This window comes from Camarhynchus parvulus, chromosome Z (genome assembly GCF_901933205.1).
Source record: "Camarhynchus parvulus chromosome Z, STF_HiC, whole genome shotgun sequence".
Taxonomy (NCBI): Eukaryota; Metazoa; Chordata; class Aves; order Passeriformes; family Thraupidae; genus Camarhynchus; species Camarhynchus parvulus.
Window position 1 is genome coordinate 70,156,338 of NC_044601.1, and position 23,773 is coordinate 70,180,110.

At 45.1% G+C, this 23,773-nt stretch overlaps 1 protein-coding gene across 3 annotated transcripts in view; it reads left to right on the forward strand.

Annotated features, from left to right (window-relative positions):
- NEDD4L (NEDD4 like E3 ubiquitin protein ligase) overlaps positions 1–23,430 on the forward strand; it is an 80,171-nt gene extending 56,741 nt beyond the window's left edge. For 2 of the 3 annotated variants that reach the window (XM_030968174.1, XM_030968172.1), the window contains 22 exons: positions 12–175; positions 1,079–1,211; positions 1,709–1,885; positions 2,947–3,021; positions 7,057–7,188; positions 7,626–7,745; positions 8,371–8,568; positions 8,950–9,027; positions 10,366–10,420; positions 14,250–14,308; positions 15,587–15,652; positions 16,119–16,348; positions 16,979–17,100; positions 17,864–17,934; positions 18,037–18,132; positions 19,176–19,249; positions 20,209–20,269; positions 20,568–20,627; positions 21,101–21,208; positions 21,524–21,620; positions 21,900–21,972; positions 22,928–23,430. In XM_030968174.1, the coding sequence (XP_030824034.1) occupies positions 12–175; positions 1,079–1,211; positions 1,709–1,885; positions 2,947–3,021; positions 7,057–7,188; positions 7,626–7,745; positions 8,371–8,568; positions 8,950–9,027; positions 10,366–10,420; positions 14,250–14,308; positions 15,587–15,652; positions 16,119–16,348; positions 16,979–17,100; positions 17,864–17,934; positions 18,037–18,132; positions 19,176–19,249; positions 20,209–20,269; positions 20,568–20,627; positions 21,101–21,208; positions 21,524–21,620; positions 21,900–21,972; positions 22,928–23,030 (2,352 nt within the window). In that variant the 3' untranslated portion in view covers positions 23,031–23,430. Of the gene's footprint in view, positions 1–11; positions 176–1,078; positions 1,212–1,708; positions 1,886–2,946; positions 3,022–4,392; positions 4,453–7,056; positions 7,189–7,625; positions 7,746–8,370; positions 8,569–8,949; positions 9,028–10,365; positions 10,421–14,249; positions 14,309–15,586; positions 15,653–16,118; positions 16,349–16,978; positions 17,101–17,863; positions 17,935–18,036; positions 18,133–19,175; positions 19,250–20,208; positions 20,270–20,567; positions 20,628–21,100; positions 21,209–21,523; positions 21,621–21,899; positions 21,973–22,927 lie in introns of all 3 variants that reach the window. The other variant, XM_030968173.1, reaches the window with a different exon arrangement.
- The last annotated feature ends 343 nt before the right edge of the window (positions 23,431–23,773 follow it).

Below are 23,773 nucleotides of genomic sequence, written 5' to 3' on the forward strand. Positions count from 1 at the left end.
TCCTTCCTAAGCACGGCTGGGACGTGGTGGATTCCAGCGATGCCGCATCTCGTCAGGAGGAGCTGCCGCCTCCTCCACTGCCCCCTGGCTGGGAGGAGAAGGTGGACAACCTGGGGAGAACCTACTACGTGAACCACAACAACAGGAGCACCCAGTGGCACCGGCCCAGCCTCATGTAAGCAGCTGGGGGGGATGGAGAGCCAGGCTGAGGCTCAAGGCACAAAGGAAAACGTGCTTTGTTTATGCCTGGAAGAGACTTGCTTGCCCCCAGCACATCACAGAGACACAGAGTATTCTGGGAAATTCCAGGAGCTCTGGGATGCCAGGGAAGGCAGGACATTAACAAAACACCTTAGAATGTTAGGAGACAGATAAGGATTTTTTCAGTAAGTAATTTAACAGGAGTAAATGACTTTGTTTATAGAGACTGTTGAAGAGGTAAGGAAAAAGTCTACTCTACTAAGTTTAAATGAAGTTGAACAGATTAGCTTTGAGGAGATCCTGGTTATTATTCTGTGAATAGACTTCATTCCCAGGATGTGCTGTCAGAGAGCTCTGTGGTGTGCTGTCAGAGAGCTCTGTGGCAATATCTTCTCCAGATTAGATTTAGAAAGCTGTGGCAAGCTTACATTTTACACAGTGTATAACTGACAGTGTTAGGAGTTATAGTGAGATCATGTATTTAACCTGCACTGCCAAATTGGACTGCTAAATCATGTCCAAGGAAGTGCTGGATCCCCCTTGCACTGGGCGCGTTCAAGGTTGGGCTCCACAGAGTGCTGGTCATCTTGTCTAGGCCATGGTTTCCCTGCCAGCAGAGGCTGAACCAGATGACCCCTGAGGTCCTTCCCAACCTGGTGTTCTGTGATATTTGTGAAGTGCTTCCAGTTTTATTTTCCTTCGACAGAGGGATTTAACAGTCTCCCAATTATGAAGCTTGATACATGCGTGAATAATGATTTTTATAATCGAAAGCATTACCGAGGTTTTGAAGGCAATGGACAAAATGGGGGGCTGAGTTTAACTTGGGTTATTTTCTTGTTCTTTTCTCCTTCCCGCACTGGGTTCCCCCCTGCAGCGACGTGGGATCTGAGTCAGATAACAATATCAGACAGATAAACCAAGAGGCAGCTCACAGGCGCTTCCGCTCTCGGCGCCACATCAGCGAGGATTTGGAGCCAGAGCCTGTGGAGAGTGGAGACATTCCTGAGGTAAGCCCAAGCCTTGGGCTTGAGGAGCTGACTAAACTTGGAGCTGCTGTGCTTCTCACATGTGAGCTGCACAGAAAGTCGTGGTTTTACAGGGCGTTTGTGGACATTGCCTTGGGAAGATGCCAGCAGCACAATGACAGTGCAGCCAGAGGCACACTGCCAGGCTCCTGTGCAGCTGCAGCTGCCTGGTGCCCTATGGACAGCACTGAGCCCCATGTCAATGCTGGGAGAAACATTTGTCATTCCAAATTGCTTGTCTTATATACACTGATAGAAACACTTTCATATTCTGCTCTAAACAGCAGTGGAATAAAAGATAAAAAAATGGGAAGTGGACTGGCTGTAGCTGCCCTGTGCTTAGTTTTCTGTAGTGCCTTGATTTAGGGTGAAGCGAAGCTGTTTGTGTGTTGGGCACAGTGAGATGATAACACAGAAGGCAGAGGGAAAGAAGACTCTGTCTGTGTAAAACCTAAACTTAGTTTCTTCTCTTTTGTTAGCCTTGGGAAACCATTTCAGAGGAGGCAAGTGCCAGTGGGGATTCCTTGAGCTTGTCACTGCCACCTCCTCCTGCATCTCCGGTGTCCCGGACCAGTCCTCAGGAGCTCTCTGAGGAGCTGAGCAGAAGACTCCAGGTCACGCCTGATTCCAATGGGGAACAACTCGGCTCTTTGATTGTACGTAACGTGCCATCTGTAAAGCTCTAGTGCAGAAATGTGCATTTCTTTGACATAACCTGAACCACTTCATGCGTGGGGAGTGACTGCTGGGCTCAGGAACACCTGAGCATGTAGTTAAAATTCCCTTCCAAAAAACAGCTTCACCAGCAAGCAAACTGCCTCAGACAACAGAATTCCTCTGTTCAGATTTCAAGAGTTCTGTGTGAGTTTAACTTCAGACTCTGCTACTTGTTAGACCTTTAGTGAAACAAAGTAGATGAGAGTCAAGGGTATCAAGCTAGGAATTTCCAAAGGAAAGGGAAAACCAAAAAATGGTCTGTCTATTTGTGTTATTCATTAGTCAGATGCCATTAAAAAATCAGGATAATGCATGTACAAGTGGGGGAATGTTTTATGTCTCTTTGATTACAAAAATAATTGTAAATATTAAACAGATCATTATACTCTTATTTATTTTTTATTCTTAGTACAATGCTCTCAAGGTACCTCTGCAGTTCAAGAGATAAGAAATACTCTTGTTCTCATCCAGTAGAATCTTGATTAGGTGCATTTTTCCCAAAGAGCCAGTGCAGTTGGTCTCTGCCTGGTGGGAATGTCACCTGGAGGTTGGGCAGCCAGTGACAGCTCTGATGCTCTCCTGGATCTGCATGCAGAGGTGCTTGGGCTTGTGTTGAGAACTGCAGTTTTAGTAGCCCCCCACTGGTTTTACTGCAGATGTGTCAGTGCTATCTTTTCCTAAACACTGCTGAGCCCTGGAGTGCCCAGCTGGACTGGTGGGGAGGAATTACAGTGTAGTGTCAGACGTGATGTATGTCTGCTTTTTTAGGGGGGTTTGGTTTCTAGTTCACAGTCACGAAGGATGTGTCTTGGGAAAAGACATAACTAATTCAAAAGCTAGCAGCAAAGAGGAAGATTGAAACAGATTTTTTTTAAGTAAATTAATTTTTAAGACTTTGAGCTCTCAGAGGTTAGCACCTATAATTACTGAATTTCCTGAATAAACATCATGTTTTAAGACACGCTAACGTGGAGACACCTTTCTGGTTTTTTCCTCGCAGCAAAGAGAACCTTCTTCACGACTGAGGTCCTGCAGTGTGACAGACGCAGTCGCTGAGCAGTCCCAGTTATCCCTGGTAAGCCAGAGCTCCTTCCTTTTCAGGTGGATATTCTCTCATTCTGAATAACACCTTGCCTTGGGCCAGCTCTAGTCAGGCACCAAGGTGGGCATCTGATTGTCCCAAACCAAATTCATGTGAGCTAAAAAAGGACGACATTCCTGGACAGAAAAATGTTTGGAGACTGAGCAAGTCACCCTCTCCAGTTACTTACCATGGAAATTTAGGTTACTGCACTCCTATGTGCACTCAGTGGAGAAACTCCTCCAAGGGAGAAGAGGGCAGGAGAGCCAGCTCTACCTGGAACTGGAGCAGCCACAGGACTCTGATAGGAGACATATTTCTGTGGCCCATAAATTGATTTTATTTGCAGTATATAAATCTGTCTAAAATCCCAAAGGATTGGTGTTTTGCCTGGTTGTAGTGAAAAGGAGGCAACTTCTGCAAGTTTATTTAAGGAGATTGTTCAAACAGGAAAAGATACAGAGTTGTTTTGTAAACAAAGCTTCTCTCTCCTATCAGACCCATGCACACTGTGCTCCAGCTGACAGAACGTGGTGCCTCTCCTACAGCCCACGTGCAGGGGTTGCAGAGGTGGCAGGTTTGTTCTCTCTGCCACCTCTCAGCAGTAGGTACAGAGGCCACTTAAAATAGGAGTGTGCAAGGTGTGCTTTTGAATACAACTGGTCAGATTGCAAAAGATTCTTTCAAAAGATTATACTTTTTTCCAAGAGCTTTTTATTCATTTTTTAAAAGTTATAAATAAATATGTCCCAAGTGAATGTGCAAGTAGAAAACCTGTGCGTACCAAGAAGTTTGGTGTGTCTATGTTACTTGTTCTCTCTGCTGCTCTTGGGTGAACATTTCCAGAAACCACAGAGGTTTTCTCTTGGCTGTAGCAGTTATTTAGTGTAGCTGAAGCATGTCCCTGGCTCTGGGAACAGTCCCAGTGCAGCTCTGTGCCTGGCTGCAGGGGGAACAGGGGCTGCTGTGCTGCTTTCTTGCTGTGTTTAGCATGCGGGAGCCAGGGGCTGAGCGTGGGCTGGGGAGAGAGAGAGGGGGCCTTTCTCCTGCTTCTTGAGGGACACTGTTCCAATCAGCAGCACTGAGCATTGCCCTAAACATCACCTTACCTGAGCTTAACCACATCTCATCCTTCCTGAGCTAATGATCATTTCTCTTCTGGCAACTGAGTACACATTCTTCCTAAATCCAGCGCTCCTCTGGGATTCTGGCTTGGTAACCAGTGACTGATGACTTTCAGATTTGCTATTACCCATCTAACTGCTCTCTCTTGGCAAATGTGTCTGATGCCTTGCTCCTTAAGATGTGACAGTAACTTGTGACCTTCTTCAGTTAATCTGTGTAACATTAATTATCATTTAACAGCAGAATGGTCCCTCTAGGAGAGCCCGTTCTTCAACTGTCACAGGGGGAGAGGAGCCAACGGTAATAAAACTCTTTATCAAGCACTATCTCTAAATAAAATGGGGGGACGTGTAGGTCTTGTACAATGAGGAACTTTTTTTTTTAAAAAAAGCAGCCATGTGTTGAATGAAATACAGCTATTGAATGAAAACTTACATATTTTTGTCCCAAATATTCTCAACATTTCTCAAAACACTGCAATTGTACTCAAATACTGGCATGGTTTGAGGGACTTAGATGTGACATTGAATTATGACAAAGCTGTGCACTAAGTAAATGCCATGGGCTCCTGAAAGCTACAATAGCTAATTCTTTTAGGTACTGGAAGCTGCAGTGATTAGAGACATCAAATCATTGTACATGTAGCTGTGTTTGCATCTTGTGTCTTCTTGTCTTCCCATGACTTTCCACCAGACTAATTAATTTTAGTTCTTAAAGTTGGTCATAATTTGAGAGCCTTGGGGGTACAGTGATATAGCTTAGAGCTCTTAATGGTCTTACTGAATGCCAGTGTTGTTTTCCAGCAGTTCCTCAGCAGTCCGAGACTGTAGTTTGATCAACCCATAAAATTCTTGATATGCTTTGCTGAAAGTGTAATGCAAGGAAAGTGGGTTTAATCTATATTGAACTTTAATCTAATTATATGTGTTGAACCTTTAACCTAATTAACTGCCAGTCTGAAGTGAGTTATTTGACGGAAATCATTTACAGTGACTATCATAAATGGCTTTTATGAATTTATGCCCTCCTAGAGAATGTGTTTCAGAGAAAGAAATTTAATTTATACTTGCTATAAATTGCTATTTGCATCTGGGAAATAAATAAATCTTACTTTGGGTATTGATGCATCATTCTGTTATATTGTCTGTATTCACTGGTTTTTAATTTTAGAACCAGAGGAGCACACTTGCAAATAGCAAAGTCTAAATAAAATGCCTGACTCATTAGTAGTTAGTTAATTGTGCTAGGTGAACTTGCACAGTAGTGGTACTCCCTTGGTAGAGCATCTTGTCTTGATTAGACTTTTTAGAGCAAAATACTAATATTTTGACTCATCATTAGTGTAGCCATACCAAGATGTTTTACCTCACCATGCTGCAGTATCTAATCCCCCCTTGTCTTTGTTCAGCATTTACACCCAGAGTCCCAGACCTGTGGAGGAATTGGGGCTTACACAGGATTCATGGTCTAAATCCTTTATCTTCAAAGGCTGCTTTCTCTTGGGTCCTTGGGCACCTGATGCTTGCAGACGAACAACCTGTCAGCAGTAGAAGTCTCTGGTCACCTTGATTTTGCCTTCAGAACCCCTACAAAGCCCCTCCTTGGAGCAGGAGCCAGGCTCAGGCCCAGAGGCAGTGTCCTTCTCCCTGTCTCTGAGTTGTAACTGAGTGACAACCACTGGGGCAAGGTGTTCTCCTCATGGCCTGCCAGCTCTGGGAACAACATGGGGAAAGTAGCCCTTGGCTCTTCGGGAGAGAAGGAAATGAGTCTGGGAGTCTGCACTTGGGTTCTCATCTATTTCCCTCTGTTTTCTGTTCCCTATTGGAGTATGTCAGCTTCCTGACCCATCCAGTATCTTTTCTCCTTTCCTTTCTTCATTATCCCCACAGTTGTCCAGTTCCTTGTGTCAACTGTGCTCTGCTCTTAAACAACACCTGCACTGCCCATGGCAGCTGCTCTGGGAAAGGTCTGGCAGAGATGAAGCAAGAACAAGAATTAAGTTCATTATCTTGCTGAACCAAGGAATGTAGTGGGGAGGAAGAGAATGTGTCCTGGATTTCAGCAGGAGCCTTTTGCCTTGTTTCATGGCAAAAGCCCAGAGCTTGTAGTGTCTCAGCCTCTGAATTAGGCAGGTCTTTCATCCCACTTGGTTCCAGTTCCTAGCTCATGTCTATGAACTCATGCTTGGGTGTTTTGGGGACAGGAAGGACACGAGAGAATGTCAGCCACACACAGGGCCAGTTCCTGTGGGCAGCAGGATGTGACTCTTCCCTTACCTGTATGTTGCTCTTAGTACAGGGAGCTTGTGGAGCTTTTACTACAAGTTTTTGTCATGCTGAAGTTGAGGCTTCAGTTTGGGGTTATCTGGTGTTCGTTGGGACACAGAAGCCCTGAGTGCAGCATTTGTGACAGAGCAAAATGGTTAAAATTAACTTTCTAAACCCACAGTAGTTTCTGGCAACTGAATCAAGATACCCTGGGGTAATGAAGAGAGAGCAGGACTTGGGAGATCTTGACTCTATGGTTATTTAACTCTTACTTATCCATCCTGATAAAAGGAAAAAACCTCAGCCTTTTAAGGAAAACTCACTAAAACATAGAGTTCCTTTTTGTCATTATGTGTAACAAAATAGAATGTTTGAGGGCATATAAACTTGTCTGTTTGCTGAATCTGTGTCAAACTGACCCAAAAGATCTTTTGGGAGAAAAAAATTATTTGATTCAAAGGCACATGATAAAGAGCTTGAATTAAATTAAATCAGAAACTGGATTTTTCCATATGGTTGTTGTGATTAAGAAGAGTGTAAGTTAACAAGTTGCTTTTTTTTTACAAGCAAGAGTTTAAAATGTAAAGGTTTTTTATCAATTATAAAATAAGAATTCAATGATTTCTTGCCTGAGCAGCCTTCTGTGGCTTACGTGCACACCACGCCGGGCTTGCCTTCAGGCTGGGAGGAGCGCAAGGACGCCAAGGGCCGGACCTACTACGTCAACCACAACAACCGGACCACAACGTGGACACGGCCCATCATGCAGGTACCCTGCTGCACCCTGGGAGCCAGCACTTGGCTTGCCTGAGGGGCATTCAGCTTCCAGAAATCTGAAATTGAAAGGAAATAATCCTAATCATTGTCATGACAATACACATGAATCATAAAAAGCTGCAATAACTTTTAATTATGTTAAGGCACAGGGTTAAGGTGATTCCTGCAAGAGAAGGAGTTTCCAGAGATGCAGAAGGGCTCTTAAAAGGAGGCAAATGTGTTCTTTGGATTAAATGTGAAAGCTGGCTCGAGCCATTAATAGAACCATAGGTTCTTGGCCCTTCCAGTGGAATTACATTAAATACACTTCATGGCCTTTAAGGAAATCTGGTTAAGAACAGTAGTGTTGATAACAACGCCATCAGTTTTATCATGTCCCGCACGTGGGCAGTGTTTGTGACATCTGTGACCTGGGCTTGCTCTGCACAGCTCGCCGAGGACGGGATGGTGGGGCCGGGCACGAGCAGCAGCAACCACCTGAGCGAGCCACAGATCCGGCGGCCCCGCAGCCTGAGCTCGCCCACCGTCACCCTGTCAGCGCCGCTCGAGGTGAGCCCCCCGCCAGTCCCACGCCCACACTCCTCCCTGCATTGCTTCTAAGTGTCTTCCCAAATGCTGGGGACTGACGTTCACTGTGACGGGGCTGAGGAATAGCCGAAGTGGCTCCCTACCCGATCAAAGCCTGTGCGTGTTTCACTTGTGGTGGTGTGGTTCAAACTCTTGTCTCAGCTACTCATGGCTGTGCTGAAGAGAGCCAGTTCTTCAGATTTCCTCTTCATGCTTAAGAGTCTGAAGAGCTGTGACTCACACAGCCTTGCACTTACAGGCTTTCTTGTAAATGAGATGTATTGCCTCTGAAGCACAAAACACTGCTTTTGTCTTTTCCTTGGTAAAATGAAATGTGGACACATCCAGAGGAAGGTACAGTCAGGTGTAAATACTGGGGGCATTGTTATTGCAGAAGAAGGCATGGAACACCATGTCCTTTACAGCAAAAGACTGAGCATGTTAGAAGGCACAGATAGAGCTAATTGAGTTCTAGTAAATCAGTCCCAGCATTTAATTGTGGTATTAATTCCACGTGCAATGAAAAGCTATTTGCTGTGAAGCCAGGTTAGGTTGGTTTTGCAGCCCCGAGTGCCGTGTGTGCAATGGTTCTGTTTCCTCTGCGCAGGGCATGAAGGACTCTCCGGTGCGCAGGGCGGTGAAGGACACCCTGTCCAACCCCCAGTCCCCACAGCCGTCCCCCTACAACTCCCCCAAGCCGCAGCACAAGGGGGCCCAGAGCTTCCTGCCCCCGGGCTGGGAGATGCGCATCGCCCCGAACGGCCGCCCCTTCTTCATCGACCACAACACCAAGACCACCACCTGGGTAAGGGCGCTCCAGCCGAGGCCCGGGGCCACGGTCCCTCTCTGTCTTCCTGCTGCATGCCCCTATTTCAGCATGGCACTTGTCTTTTTGTTTTTAAGAGCCAAAAATGTCCATGTGCATGTAAAAGCCCTTGTAGAGTGCAGGCATCCTAAGAACAGGCCTATGGGTTTTGAAGCATATCCCTGAATATAGCACACATTTAATGGAGTCAGGTCTTACATTACCCTTGCTTATTCATTGCACTGTAGAAATCCTAATGTTTTGTTTTATTCTCTGAAAAGAATAACTGTAACATAACATAGGAGGATTTCCAGAGTCTGTGCTTGACTCTGTAGATCTGCCTTGATCTGTTGGATTTACAGTTGCATACCTGTGTTCCAGGAGGATCCACGGCTCAAGTTTCCGGTGCATTTGAGATCCAAAGCGTCTCTGAACCCCAACGATTTGGGCCCTCTTCCTGTAAGTGATGCTGTGCCTGTGTTCTAACCTACACCTCCTGTCCCAGGGCTCTGCTCTGTTCTGGGCACAGGTTGCTGCAGCTCTTCTTGGAGGCTCTGGAGCCCTGCTGTGCCCTGGGGCTGGCTCAGGCCCTCCAGAGGCAGCCCAGGAGGCCCTAACTCATGGCCTTTTTCTGTGCTACTGAAGTGTTGAGCTTTGCATACTCTCACCTGGGCTGTGTCTGACTGTGCTTTTAGATAATCATAATCACTGCTTAGCAAAAACAGAGCAGATTGTGCCAAGCAAGCTCTATCAGTGCACCAGCATATTCTAGCATTTAGAAATCAGAATAAATTTTGATTTTTCAATGAAACCTCCACATTTTGCAGAGCAAGTCATCAATTTAATGTCAGAAGTTTTATCATACTTGTAATCAAAGTATAATGGGGATTTACAGACATGTCAAATGCAGAGCTTTGCTTTGTTTTTAAAATACTTCCAGCTCTTAAAGGTAGAGAGTAATGTGTGAAAGCTGACACATTCCTGGTCACAGCAGCAGGAATGCTCTTTGGCTTTAGGAAACAGCTGTGCTTTTGCAGTTGTCCAGGTACATGGGGCCCAATTACAATTTGTTCTGTTAACTGCAAGGGGCGAAACATGCGGTGAAACCAGGGTAGCCTGACCTGTCACTAGCAACAGATTGTTAGTAACAGATTTCACCTCAGTTAAACCTCCTGGTTGGGAGCGAGGTTGGGATGACTACAGAATTTCACACGAGTTTCTCCAACAAGACTGAAGTGAAATAATTTCTCCTCTGTATTTTCTGGCAGCCCAGGCTGGCCAGCATTGCTTGTCCCTACAGCCTGCCATCCGCTCTCCTTTCTGCACTGCAGGCCCTTGGGACATGAGAAAAGGGAAGGGATGAAAAGGGAAGCACTGAGGACTAGGTTAGGACATTCTTGTCCCACTGTACAGGGAGCCTGCGTTACACATTTACAGTAAATAACCCACATGGCTTTCAGAAGTAGGAGCAGAAACTTTCCAACTAAGCCACGATGGACCATCTGTTCTCTGTGATTGTTTGCTCACAGAGGAGATGGGTGGGAATCCTGAGGCAAGAGGTTTCCATTATAAAAAACATTCCCTGCACAGGATGCAGTCACCTGTATAAGAGCTAGGTCTGAGTCTGCTTGGAATTGTGGTCTTGCCATTATCCATCTGGTCACTTGGGGTTTCCTACCTCATAAACATCTTTGAGACAAGTCCAGTAGGTGTGAGCAATGCGCTGCTTCAGGCTGTGTGACACTGATACTATTTCACTTACTCTCTCTTTTCTTTGTTTTTATTTCCCATTTCCAGCCTGGCTGGGAGGAAAGAATACACCTGGATGGAAGAACATTTTATATAGACCATAGTAAGTAAGCACTCAGGTACTAGAGCAAATAGACAAAGGGAGGTACTAAGTATTGAAGTGAAAGCTTTGTGATTTTACTCTTCATTTAGGAAGCCAGGTGTTGATATGTGGAGACATTGATACCAGAGACTTAGTGCCCTCCTACGGTACTGTACATTCACTGGAAGCTTGCTTTAATTGGCTCATCAAGCTTTGTCCCTCTCTGACTTGTGAAGCATTAACATTTCCTCTCTGTGGTTTATTTTGTTCTTGTTGATATTTTGGATTTGTTGTTGTTGTTGTTGATGATCCCATGGCTTATTTGCACTTAATAAATTAAAATATAAACTAGGAATAGAAAATAAGATGAGAAAAGATCCTGTAGCCACAGCTCCACATATAGGCAGTGGAGCAATTAGCACTGAGAAGTACTTTCCTCTGCTTTCAGGTCTGTGGCAGTGCTGATTCTGATCTTATTTCCTATTTAGAGCATGTGAAACTGCACCAGCCCATTAATATTCTCCAGTTCTGTTAGTGGAGTTGTAGTGTAAGTGATGTTTCATTGTAGATTTGTCTTCCTAGAGCATCTCAGAACTGCTGTGTGAGTTTTGTTGGTGTTTGGAAACAAAGCAGCCCACAAAGGCTGGGCTGGGTCTTCTTATAATGAGACGTTTCTTCACAGCCATAGCTAACTCTCATAACCATCAGAGGAGCGTGCACAGAGAGTTCAAACCTAAACTCACCCATGTTTGGCAGAATTGGATTTGTCCCTCAGTATCGCTGACTCCCACGCTCGTCCTTAGAGATGACAACATTAAGTCATTATTAAAAGACTGCTTTCAAATACCAATTTTGAAATGGTATACTTTAAACTAAACATTAGAAATAATACACTTGTTAAGCACCCGATGAACCTCTTCCAAACTTCAGTACGGAGTTATTATCCTTTATCCCTTCTGTTATTGTTTTTCCCAACAGAGATCTGGAAATATAACTATGGCCAATGATTCTTAACTGCTGCAACTAAGGAGTCACAGGATAAAGCTGTCCCATTTAAAGCACCTGTGTAACTGCTGAGCCTCCCAATCTCTCTTAAAACTCTTTAATTTTTCAGTCTCCTAAAGCTATTTGAGCATGTGTTAGTCTCTAAAATGGAATGTTAAAATCATACATTAATTAGAATTCCTCAAAGAATTTGTTAGGAAGCAAAATTTATGTGCATCTGAATTCTCCCTCTAGTCTCTTTTGATCTGAGTGGATTTAGCTTCTTATATAGCATTTTTCACAAAAGTTCAGGGAAGCTTTTGGTAATGCTGCCCATTTCCAGCAGATGTCCCTTTGGTCCCAGCCTGGTGCCTGAGCACTGCTGTGCTGGCTGGGCTGGGGGGCCTGGAGGGAGAGCCAGGGGCTGTGCCACTGCCAGGACACAAAACCAGCAGGACAAGTGTGACAGAGTCAGCTGCTGGTCATGTCCTGCTTCCCTGCTACGTTTTGTACCTCTGCTGCATAGTTCTCCAGCGCTGTTTGTCCTGTTTTTGAGATGTTTTTCTCATCCCTGGAGGAAAGTGCCAAAGTCCCCTGCAGCCAGCACAGCCCCTGTGCTGTGCCCAGAGCCCAGGAGCACTGAGTACTGATGCAGCACCCCCGTGCTACTGATACTAGAGGCTGGGTGTGACAGTGAACCCCTCTCCCTGGCTCTCTGGGCCCTTACCTTCCATGGACACACTGGTGTTCCCTGCACACTGCTGCTGTTCCTGGGAGCCTCCCAGGAATGTGCTGTCTGCCTGTTGGAAGGGATCAGAAGGGAAAACAACCATTCTGCAACCATTTTCTGCACAGGGAGGATGGATACACCGAATGGGCTCCCCTCAAAGTCTGTCCACATCCACCTGCACATGGTGATATTCACAATATGCATCAGTGATTTCCACAGGGAATTAGGAGGAAGTGCTCCTCAGCTCAGCAGGAAGCAGCAGGGCAGCAGAGGGGAGAGGGGCTCACTGGAATGGGATGGGGAGTCAGAGTGAGTCTGGCAAATGGCCACTGCAGTGTGCAGGAAGAGGCTGTGGAAGGAGAATAGCAAAGTGTTACTCAGAATGGGAGTAATTAGCAGAATTTGGGTTGAAAAGGGCATGAAAAATACCATCAACTGGTCATGAGCCATCTCACCCTGTGATGTATTGACAGGAGTGCCTAAATCCAACCTGAAGTAACCCTTCTGATGCCATCAGCACTGGGAATGGCTGTGAGAGTTCTGTATCTGGCAGGGGGTCCCAGACTTCAGGGAAATAGTGGCCCCATTGGAAAGGCAGGGAGAAGAGGGAATCCTCAAAGGCCTGAGAGCCTGGTTTATGACAGAGAATTTATTGGTGGGAAGACTCACATTTTTGAAATTTTTGAAAATGTTCTTCAAAAAGAATAGTTTGTTATTCATGTCCACTTGGGATAGGACAGAGAATCCTGAGCTACAGTTCCAGGTGAAGTGGTTCGTGCCAGACCCTTGTAGCCCTGGAACACCATTTTTAATATGGAGTCCCTGTAGGACTCTGAAAAGAAAGTTAGACTGAGATTCACTGGTGTCATCGCACACCCTGAAGTGCAGAAAGCAAAGAGCTGACACACTGTCAGTCATTTCCACTTGAGTTACCTCTGATTCCACAGAAAACTGGCACTGTGGTTTGTGGCTGCTGTTGTCAAGAAGGTGACCAGAGAATTTTGTAGAAGGGAATTGCAGTGTAGGAGTTGAAAAGGGAAAGGCTGGGGCTGGGTGTCCACCTTGGCAGCAGCTCTGCTCCATGGGGTCTCTGGAGCTCAGGCTGGCAGGCCTCCAGCATTCCCATAAGTGATAAATAGCTTTAATGTGTGAAAGGAAATGAACTAGTATTTTACTATTAAATTAACTAATAGATCAAATGTCTTGAAATGTGCTTGCAATCATTTAGAATTTTCCCCAGTTAACATTTGCTGAATGACACCTTTCAGATCCCAGTCCCTCTTAAACCAGCTTGGGATGCAAACTTACAGGGCTTTTCCAGTTCTAGAGACGTGGAAAATGCAATCTTGATTCCTGATATCCAGTTCCTAACGCAGAGCAATGGCTGTAAAAAACAGAGTGATGGCAGGCCAAGGGTGACCAACACCTCGCCATTGCAGGTGGCACCTGGGATGGGGTTTGGAGCATTGTCTTATTGTTGCAACACCATTGTTTTGTTGTGATTCTGTCGTGTTCAGAATCTTGGGAGGAGCAGCTGTCTGGAGGCAGGGAAGGGGAGTCCCACCATGGTCCTGTAGAACCTTTCCTGTCACTCTCCTGGTGCTCTTCAAAGCTGTAGATGGAAAGAACTGGGCTGTGTTGTGCCGCTGCCAGCATCTGCATTGGTCATAACTGGGTGGTTTTCTTGCACCAAAACAGGACAGTTCTGCCTCCCTTTACCTTCTCATTAAATCAGAGTCTAGGAAAAATGTTATTCCCTCCAAATCTAGAAGTATGATACTTCAGCTGTCTATGCAAAATTTCAAAGTAACCTAGGGTGTCATTGCCAAAAGTTCTGGATTCCTTTACCTGTCGGGCTGTCCATCTCCAATCCCAGCCCATGTTCAAATGAACATGTTCACTCACTCCTGCAGATGTTGCCATCAAAGCAGTGCAAGTTCCCTGGGTTCTGGGGTAGTTCTGTGTTTTTGAGTGAATGTTTTCAACTAAACAGTGTGTTGGAGCTGGGGAGGGTGGGGGGGACACAAGCCTTTGCTAACCCTGACAGACCTGAGCAGTGCTAGGGAGAAAAAACGAACAGAAATTCACAGTGTGGTACCAGAGAAGCCATGGAATCATTTCTTTTGTTATTTGCAGATAATAAAATTACCCAGTGGGAAGACCCCAGACTGCAGAACCCAGCCATCACGGGCCCCGTAAGTACTGCTTTGGGTTCTTCCATGAAATGGACTGGGTACAGCTGGAACAGCAGCAGGCCCTGCCTGCTCCCCAGATCAGGGGTGGGCAGCCTGGGGAGCAGGAGCTCTGCCAGTCCACGTCCTAAGTCAGAAAAAGCTGGGAATGTCACACCAAGCTCTGGGCAGTCTCCCAGATTGTCCAGGGTTTGGGGATGGTCGTGGAGAAGTGCTTCTATTGAGCCATGACCTGGGTCATTACTGACAGTAGGATTTTACTGAGCTGACACACTGTTCTGTCGATTTTGGGATCTCTGGGCAATGAAAAGCTCTTTACATTCGGTAGGAGAGAGGTGGGCCTATGTAGATTCAAAGTGTGAAAGAAAAAGACAAAAAATGGGTCTGTCAGTTTAAGAGACATAAAACAATGGTTTCAGACTATCAGCCTTAGAAAAAAATAAACACAGCATTTTACTTCAGTATCAAATTTTAAAAATATCAAAGAGTGATTCTTTGACTTTTTCTGCTGGGTTATGCCAGTCTATGCCATTTTATGGTATTCTGAGTGATCAGACTTCAATCCCAAGATGTTTCCTGGTGCCAAGAATACCTTTTTATTCTGCATAAGTCCATGGGACCTTAAAGAGTTCCAGAACACAGCAGATGAGCCTGCTGCAGGGTTAAATTCCAATTGCTTAGTAATAATATCAATAATAGTCACTTTTTGACCATAGTTGCTTTTGGAGGGATTTACTCATTTATCAGGCATTTAAAACTGGAGATCCTCACACACAGCACTGTGTAAATTGCTAATAGGCCTCTCCCCAGAAACGCTGAGCATAAATGAGAGACTATTTGAGAAAGTTTGCTTGCAGGAAATGAAATTATCACAGTCTCCTTGAGCAACTGACAGTGGTTTGTTTGTTGGTTTTAAGAGAAAGCAGGAGCTAATCAATTTCACAGAGGCACTAAGGATTCATCTGAATGCTTTCAATAATATTTCTGGTGCCATGACAAACAGAATTACTTAAATTGCATTTCACATAGTGTTTAAATAAAGGAAACACGTAGAAAGATTATTTAATGGCTGTAGTAAAGTCATATTAACATCAGTAAAATGATCAGAGTGAAATGATGTCATTTTGTGGGGTTTTTACATCTCTCCTGGCTGCTGTGCCTCATGGGTGGGTTCAGGGGAGCCCATAGCACAATGTGTGGGTTGTTCATCCCTTTTGAATGCTGTGGGGTATCAAAGTGCTGAGTAGCAGGAATGACACGTCCTCCCACTGCTCCCAACAGGCGGTGCCGTACTCCAGGGAGTTCAAGCAGAAGTACGACTATTTCCGCAAGAAGCTAAAGAAACCTGTGAGTAGAACCAGCTCGGGGGCTGCAGGACACACCTGCCAGGTTACTCCATTGTGCTGCTCATCAGGGGCTCAAGTAGGAGCCAAAAACATGAAGCAAAGTTTGAATTTGATGGGTTTCTCAACAAAAAGCTTTTCTAAGTCTTTAAGACTCACATTCTTCTAGATAAATGCAAATGCCCTTAAAATAGAGCACAGTCAATGTTTCTCCTTTTTTGTTTTGTTTGTTTGATACTTTCTTGTTATTTTCATCAAATATTTACCATAGAAGTCTGCAGCACTGTTCTGGAACTGGCCCAGTTTCCCCCATGCTCTCAGCCCGTGGACTGGGAGAGCACTGGGAAATAAAGCCATGGGGTACTGGAACACCAGGTTTCTGAGCTGTCACTGGGCTGTTGTCAACCAGTAATTTGCCCAAAGACTTACTTCTTGAGACTAACAAGGGTAATCTAATCTTCTTTCAACAGGCTGACATACCCAACAGATTTGAGATGAAATTACACAGAAATAACATTTTTGAAGAGTCCTACAGAAGAATCATGTCTGTGAAGAGACCTGATGTACTAAAAGCCAGGCTCTGGATTGAATTTGAGTCAGAAAAAGGACTTGACTATGGTGGTGTGGCCAGAGAATGGTTTTTTCTGTTGTCCAAGGAGATGTTTAACCCTTACTATGGTCTCTTTGAATACTCAGCAACGTAAGTGTCCATTAAATATTTGTACTCTCAAGGGATACACATTATATTTTGCATAAGAGGCAAAGTTGCTCTGGGCAGAAGTAGCTCCTCCTTCCCGGGGTGCCCTGGGCAGCCCCACTGCCCTGTTCCTGCTGCCCTTCAGAGAGCCTCTGGAGTTCTCCTTGAGAACCCAGAAAACATTTCCATTGCTCAGACAATATCCAGGGCAGCAAAAGTGCATTTGAGGCCAGTAATGGTGAAGGGACCAATGTCACAGAAAAGCCCCTTTCCTCTGCTGCCCAGAGCTCCAGCACTGCTGTAGAGCAAGCTCAGAATGCAGCTGCTCGTTCACACAGCAGTGGCCCCCCAGAACTGTAAAATGGGGGCTGCCCAGCTTTAAAATCATGGAGCAGTCTCTTAGTGCAAGGGGAGAGGGCGTCTCTTGCTCACAGTGGGTTTGGTTTGCTGCTGGGTCAGCCCTTCAGCCCTCAGTGGCTCCGTGGTGGGACAGACTGGAAAGGACTTGGACACAGCCCCATGGCGCTGTTGAAGGGACATGCCCCTAAGCACAAGTTGTTTATTAACGTATCTGAGTATGTGCTTATTTAAAGACTTGGTTCTTTAGCTGTTTTTTTTCTTTCCCCAAAAAAGGGACAACTATACACTTCAGATTAATCCTAATTCAGGTCTCTGTAACGAAGACCATCTGTCATACTTCACGTTCATTGGTCGGGTGGCCGGCCTGGCCGTGTACCACGGGAAGCTGCTGGACGGTGAGTCCTGCTCTGCTGCTGCTGCCACTGGGCTTTGGGGAAGGAAATGCACCTGCTTGGGAGCCCTGGGGACAGTCTGGGACTGGCACTGTTGAGACTTAAATGGTGATTCACAAAATTACAGTGGCTTACTCAACAAGTGGGTTTCATATAAAGTTTTGCTCCGTTCTCCACTCAAGTTAAAACTCTAGAACCAGCATGAGCACTGTCCCTCGAGGAAAAGCATGGAATTTGTGTCAGTCATTTCCATGAAAACCTGCAGCCAAACTAGGGGGATCACATGCAGCATATTTTGATATGTAAAATTACTGCTGAAGGATTTAATTACAATTTCTGCTGCATTGTGAAATCTCACACCAGGCAGACATTACTGATCAGATTTTCCTGAGCCCTGGTGCAGAAGAGGAAACAGAGGAATCCTGAACAGAGGCAGCTCAGCAGCCTGGTTTTCAGGCAGCTCCTTGGACAGAGGAGCAGTGATTTTAAATGGGATAGTGTGCCCTGAGCTCAATTCCCCAGCTCTCTCTGCCATTAGTGTTAGGGTGGTCAGTGGAGTATGGGAGTTAGTGGATAATTGTAGAAACTGAAAAACTGGACTTTCTGTGCCTCAGTAAAGCTGAGCTGCTATGATGCTGTTGCAGTTGCAGGACTGTTACAGTGAGGAGTAAGAGGAAATGCCAGGGGTGGTGCCCTCAAGCAGTCGTACCTTTATGGAAGGTGCAGGTGCAGAGCAGGGCACATAACACTCTCCTCTCTCTTGCAGGCTTCTTCATCAGACCTTTCTACAAGATGATGCTGGGCAAGCCCATAACGCTGAAGGACATGGAATCAGTGGTAAGACCCCATTTAACCCATGCCAGGGCTCACAGGCCATGGGTTTCTACAACTCTGCACTAATTGCCCATTTTCAAACTGCCTAATTGTGATCTGCCCTAGGATAGCGAATACTACAACTCTCTGAAGTGGATCCTGGAAAATGACCCTACAGAGCTGGATCTCATGTTCTGCATAGACGAGGAAAACTTTGGACAGGTACGCAAAGGTTATTTACATCTTAGAACTGGTTCTTGCCAACAAGTACCTCAGTACTGAGCAGAGTCTCGTGGTGGTGAATGCACTGATCAGCCTTCACCTCGCTGTGTTCCCAGCTGGGACTGGGGGTGCCACATTCCTGCCAGGGAGCTGTGACATCTCCGGGACAAGCTGGAAATGCACCTGAGTAAAACACTTGCAATGAGGAGCAATAAAGGTGTCCCACAGTCCAGCTGGGATGTGGTGCAAGCCCAGGGACTGCTTGGCTTTCTGACGTCAAAGGTGTTCTCAGAGGAGAATGGCAGAATGATGCCAGGGAGGTCCTCTCTGTCCTGCCTGTCACAGGGGCAGCTGGTGTGACGGGGGGAAGCTGCCAGGTTTAAAAGGGTCACAGTCAATGGGTAACTTTTGCCATTACAAATGAAAATGTTGTAGACATTGAATTAAATTAATTTGCTTAGAGGCTTTTATGACCTTTTTTAGTGTCTTCCCTTTGTTTACTTCCGAGACCTAGATCCTGGCTCCAGGTACGACTGGACCTGGGGACTATAGGGCTTTTTATAAAAACTTACTTCAACAATTCAAACTATGCACTCAATGTCCTGTCAAAAACATTCTGATCCACTTTTCAGTGTGTACTGCCTTTTTCTTGAAGCAACATAAGGTTATGGATTATATGGAGAACTAGGGAGAGTATTGAAGCCACAGAATATAGAGGTTTTGTAATACACTGGTTGGCTTTGGCAGTTTCAATATGTGATTTAGCTTCTTTTATTATAAAAACTATTATAATTTTGTATATGTAAAGTACGTACTTAGTGGTTATATAAATATATAATTTTATTATTATAAATAATATTATTAGTAAATGGCCAGCCTCTCTCTGCCAGTTTTCTGTTCTGTTGCTCAAGTTTGTTCAAAAGTGTAAATCAATTTACTAATGATTTCCTGCTTGTAAAATGTTGCTCAGGGAGAGTGGGTTCTGGGAGAAAGTCCCAAATGTCCTCAAATAATGGGAGGTTTTTTGGTCTTCTGAAATATAGACATATCAAGTGGACCTGAAGCCCAATGGGTCCGAAATCATGGTGACAAATGAAAACAAGCGGGAATACATTGAGTAAGTATCATTATGGAACATGCCTGGGGGTAAGAAAGAGCAGTTGTACTTACAATTGACCTTGCTGCAATTCCTGTCCTTTGTACTGCACAGGAGCATCAGGGATCGCTGGAAAAAAAAACCCTTACTGTTATCATTGGTTATATCCAGTCAGACATAAGAACAAAGAGTAAATTAAATGCCATGCTTTGTTCTCCTGGAATTCCCCCCTCCCCCCCCATGGAAACGTGCATCTCCAATATCTGGCTCAAGTTCAGATGAGCCAGAAGGTGCTCTCCAGCCTGACCCTCATCCCATTGTCCTCCTCTGCCAGTCACAGACCAGAGCCAGGATTCCAGTGCCAGCATTCCTAGCAAAAATTGGCCAAATCTGAAACTAGGTTTTATTTTCAGCTTTCCCAGTTCTTTCGCCTACCAGGATGTAAAATGCTAAATTCACTTATACCTGCTGGCATTTTAAATCAGGGCCTGTTCCAAGGTGAAGGACATTAAAATGGATACGTTCATGCAAATTGGGAATTCATTTCCAGTGCCTGGACCTGGACCAATTCCATGCCTGGAACTGATTTTTTATGGTTGCACCTGTGAGGTGTTTGTGCTGTGGGTGACTGGTACTGAAAGCAAGGTGTCCCTTTGATGCTGCAGTTTATTTCTTTATTTATAGGTGAGATGATGTCCTGACAGCTCTCCTCTGAGCTTGCAGACTTTGCTGGGAATTTTTAATTACTCAGTGCTCTGGAAGAATAAAATGTCTGCTCACATAGGTACCTACAGGAGCAAAAATATTCCCACTGTGATTTGGTCATAGTCACTGGGGTTTTTGGTTTGTTTCTTCAAAATTCCATCAGACACCAGCCAATAAATGGGAACAGCTGGTGAAAGCTGCTTAGTTACCTAAACACTTGGCTGAGACCTGCTAGTGAGTTTGTTTTTCTGATGGGGTTTTGTTTCTTTCTGCAGCCTGGTCATCCAGTGGCGGTTTGTCAACAGAGTGCAGAAACAAATGAATGCCTTTCTGGAGGTGAGGCTCTTTAGCTCCTTTCTTTCACAAAAGTAGGGATTTTTTTCTAACACAGATTTCTTACCCACTGATGTCTGTGAAAAGGGAGCAGGGAGCTCGGCAGGGAATGCAAATAGAATACTTACGTTTATGATTTTTCAGTTTTACCTTGTGTAAGAATATATCATCTTTCCCTTTTGAGAATAAGGTCATTTTCTTTCAAGTTTAATTATTTGAGCTTGAAGTAATTTGGTCATTGATGTTTTTAATTAGGATTTATGTGGGATGAGAGTTTTAACTTTGCTCTTTTTCTTTTTAGGGATTCACAGAACTGCTTCCAATTGATCTGATTAAAATTTTTGATGAAAATGAACTGGAGGTGAGTCAATTTGGTGCCCCAAGCTGACAGTTCTCTGAGAGATGCACCATGTTCTGGGCTCTTCAGTCATCCATCCCTCTCCCTAAGGGAATGTGCAGACACAGCTGTCTTGCTCAGAGTTGGAAATTAGATGTTTCTTCCTAATTAATAAATCTACTCATGGCATGCAAAGAACTGCACTCAGGGAGGTGGTTGAGGGTGTGCCTCTGAAAGCCTGGAAGTAGCTTAGTGGGTAAGTGCCATCATGCCTCAGCCGGTCATATTTGAGCCAAACACATGGAAGTTGCTGTCACATTAGGGCAGTGTGCAGCCATTCTGCAGTGACTGGAGTACTCTGTGAAGAAGCTCTGACTCTCCCCTGTGTGTGCATAAATGACTGGAGGTCAGAGTCCTGAGGGGCAGTGACACCTTGTCGCCCCATGAGTGCAGGGAAACACACACTCATTCACATCCCACCGTTGTGTTCCCTGCAGTTACTGATGTGTGGCCTTGGCGATGTGGATGTCAATGACTGGAGACAACACACCATCTACAAAAATGGTTACTGCCCAAATCATCCTGTTATCCAGTGGTTCTGGAAGGTAAGACTGGCACCACCTCTGACTGGTCCTGTCAGTGAAAGTTATTGCCCTTTTTTGCAATCATTTTTCTTCATGCAAACTGCTAAGAATGGGAGGTGTTGTGCTGGGGGCAGGACCTGCTCCCATCTCCCTCGGGCGAGGGCAGGTGTAGCTCTTGCTAGAGCAGCCCACAGATGGCACCTGCAGCAGAGACAATCCATTGTGTCCTGAGGGTTGGCTCACACAAAAGGAGATTCCTGCTGCCTTTGGGCTGCTCTTAGGGCCCATCCAGGCCAGGCTAGGAGGCTGAGGCTGACAGTGTCCATTTGCCAACAGGCTGTTCTGCTGATGGATGCTGAGAAACGGATCCGGCTCCTGCAGTTTGTGACCGGGACGTCACGCGTGCCTATGAACGGATTTGCTGAACTTTACGGTGAGCTGCTCATGGCAATCCAGCCAGCCTCTGACCCACACACAGCACTCAGCTGCAAATGCTGATCTCTGAGCTGAGCTCCTTGGCATTATGCAAGCTCTGAAACCAGCTCACTGGGCTTGGAAAGAAAGAACCACATTCATGTTGCTTTAATGTACCTGTTACAGGTGAAGAATCCAGCCCACAATTGATGCCAACATTTCACGTTAAAAATAATGTTGAGGCAGTCTCTGTAGTGTCCAGCAGTTTCTTTTTCATATGGTTTTCATTTTCACCCAGGTTCAAATGGTCCTCAGCTGTTTACAATAGAGCAGTGGGGAAGTCCTGATAAGCTGCCCCGGGCTCACACCTGGTAAGTCACCAAAGCATGAATTCCAGAGCTGCTCCTGCCAGAAGGGCCATGCTGCTGACCACGCTCAGCTCTGCATCAAACAGCATTTGATCCTGTGGGTCCCCAGTGCCTTCACAAACTGACAAACTGAAGGATATTATTTTATTTCCCACATCCTAGTAAGTGGATGTAATGAGCTACAGCAAGTCAGACATCACCAAACAGCCATAAAAAGCCCATAAATCGTTGGAGAATTCAAAACAAATGTAAGATTATAAAATAATTTAACCCTGGTTTATAGATTTTGCAAACATTGAAAGCATCCAGTACAAATTTGTCTTGCTCTGTTACATTTCAGGAATGTGGCTTTTTAAAGAAAAATGGTGCTGAATAGACTATCAGTACAGACTAGGAGATCTTTCTGTGAAACGAATAATTCTACAGAATAATGAGGTTTAAAAAAAAAAAAGAAAATCCTGAAAACAAAAACACAAAGCCTACCGAACACAAACAACTATACTACCCCAAACATGCTCCAAAATCAACCCATCCTCTTTGGGTTCCAGTTCTCTGCTAGCTTTTACCTTTGGAAGATTTACTCTTGGATGTTTAATCTTTTTCCCCTCCAGAGAGCAAAGGATCTGTCCTCTAAATCCAGAATATCTTTGCTGAGCTTCAAGAAATCAGTCCTTTGACAAAGATTGTTTTCCATCATCTAAATACAGTGAAGGGCTTTCTGTTGGCTTTTTTCCTCTCTGAAATGATTCTTACCAAATTCCTGCTTCCAGCTTTCCAAAGGAAGGCAGCACACAGTTACTGGAGAGCTCACCCTGGGCAGGTGTGAAGCATGCAGGGAACACTGTGGACCACAAGCTACGTTCTTAATCGAGGCTCCTAATTATTTAATCTTTTCTAGTTCTTTAAAACTCTGTTCTCCCATGGATTATTTGAGTGACCCTTTCCTTGTCCCTTCCAGCTTTAACCGCCTAGACTTACCTCTGTATGAATCTTTCGAGGACCTGCGGGAGAAGCTCCTCATGGCCGTGGAGAATGCCCAAGGGTTTGAAGGGGTGGATTAACTTGGCAGCAGCCATTCCCTCTCCAAGCACGTTCTGCTGCCTCTGGCACCTGCCCGAGGGACTCGGAGGGCATGTGGCACAGCAGTTGCCCGGCGCTGGCTCTGGAGCAGAGCCCGGCAGTGCGGGGGCCGAGCCCCGAGGCTGGGGCTGGCACCTGGGGTGGCCTTGCTGATGTTCCCGCAGCCGTTGCGAACTGATCACATTTCAGCAGGACTTACTCTATTTATGTTGTGCCTCTGTAGGCAAAGCCCTTAATAAATATTTTACACAATTTCTAATGGCAATGAACGGGATTAATCATTTTACAGGTATAGTATTACAACTCATGTTTACTTCTTAATTGATTTAAGCATTTTCAGATTTTATTTCATTACAATTAAATATCATATACTTGGAAAAATGAGCATTTTTCTTAATTTCATACCAGACTTTTTTTTTCAAAGCACGTTGAGCCTTGTGTTCCTAAACCAGGAGAGTAGGAGAAAGCTCTGTTGGAAGCTTTCCCTCCACAGGCTGTCTCTCAAAAGCAACTCTCTTCATTGAGCACATCACTGTTGTTCTGTATCCAGAAGTATCGGCTGGATGTTGCATTTTTGTATAAGTACTAGAAGAGTGTCAAGGCACAGCAGAGCCCTGACACAGCATGTCCAGATCTCTGTTCTACTGAAACTGCCTCGTTACTGCCAAGCTGTACATGTGCTACAAAGCATCTGGGCTGGGGCTGGCATTTAGCCTTTTAGGAG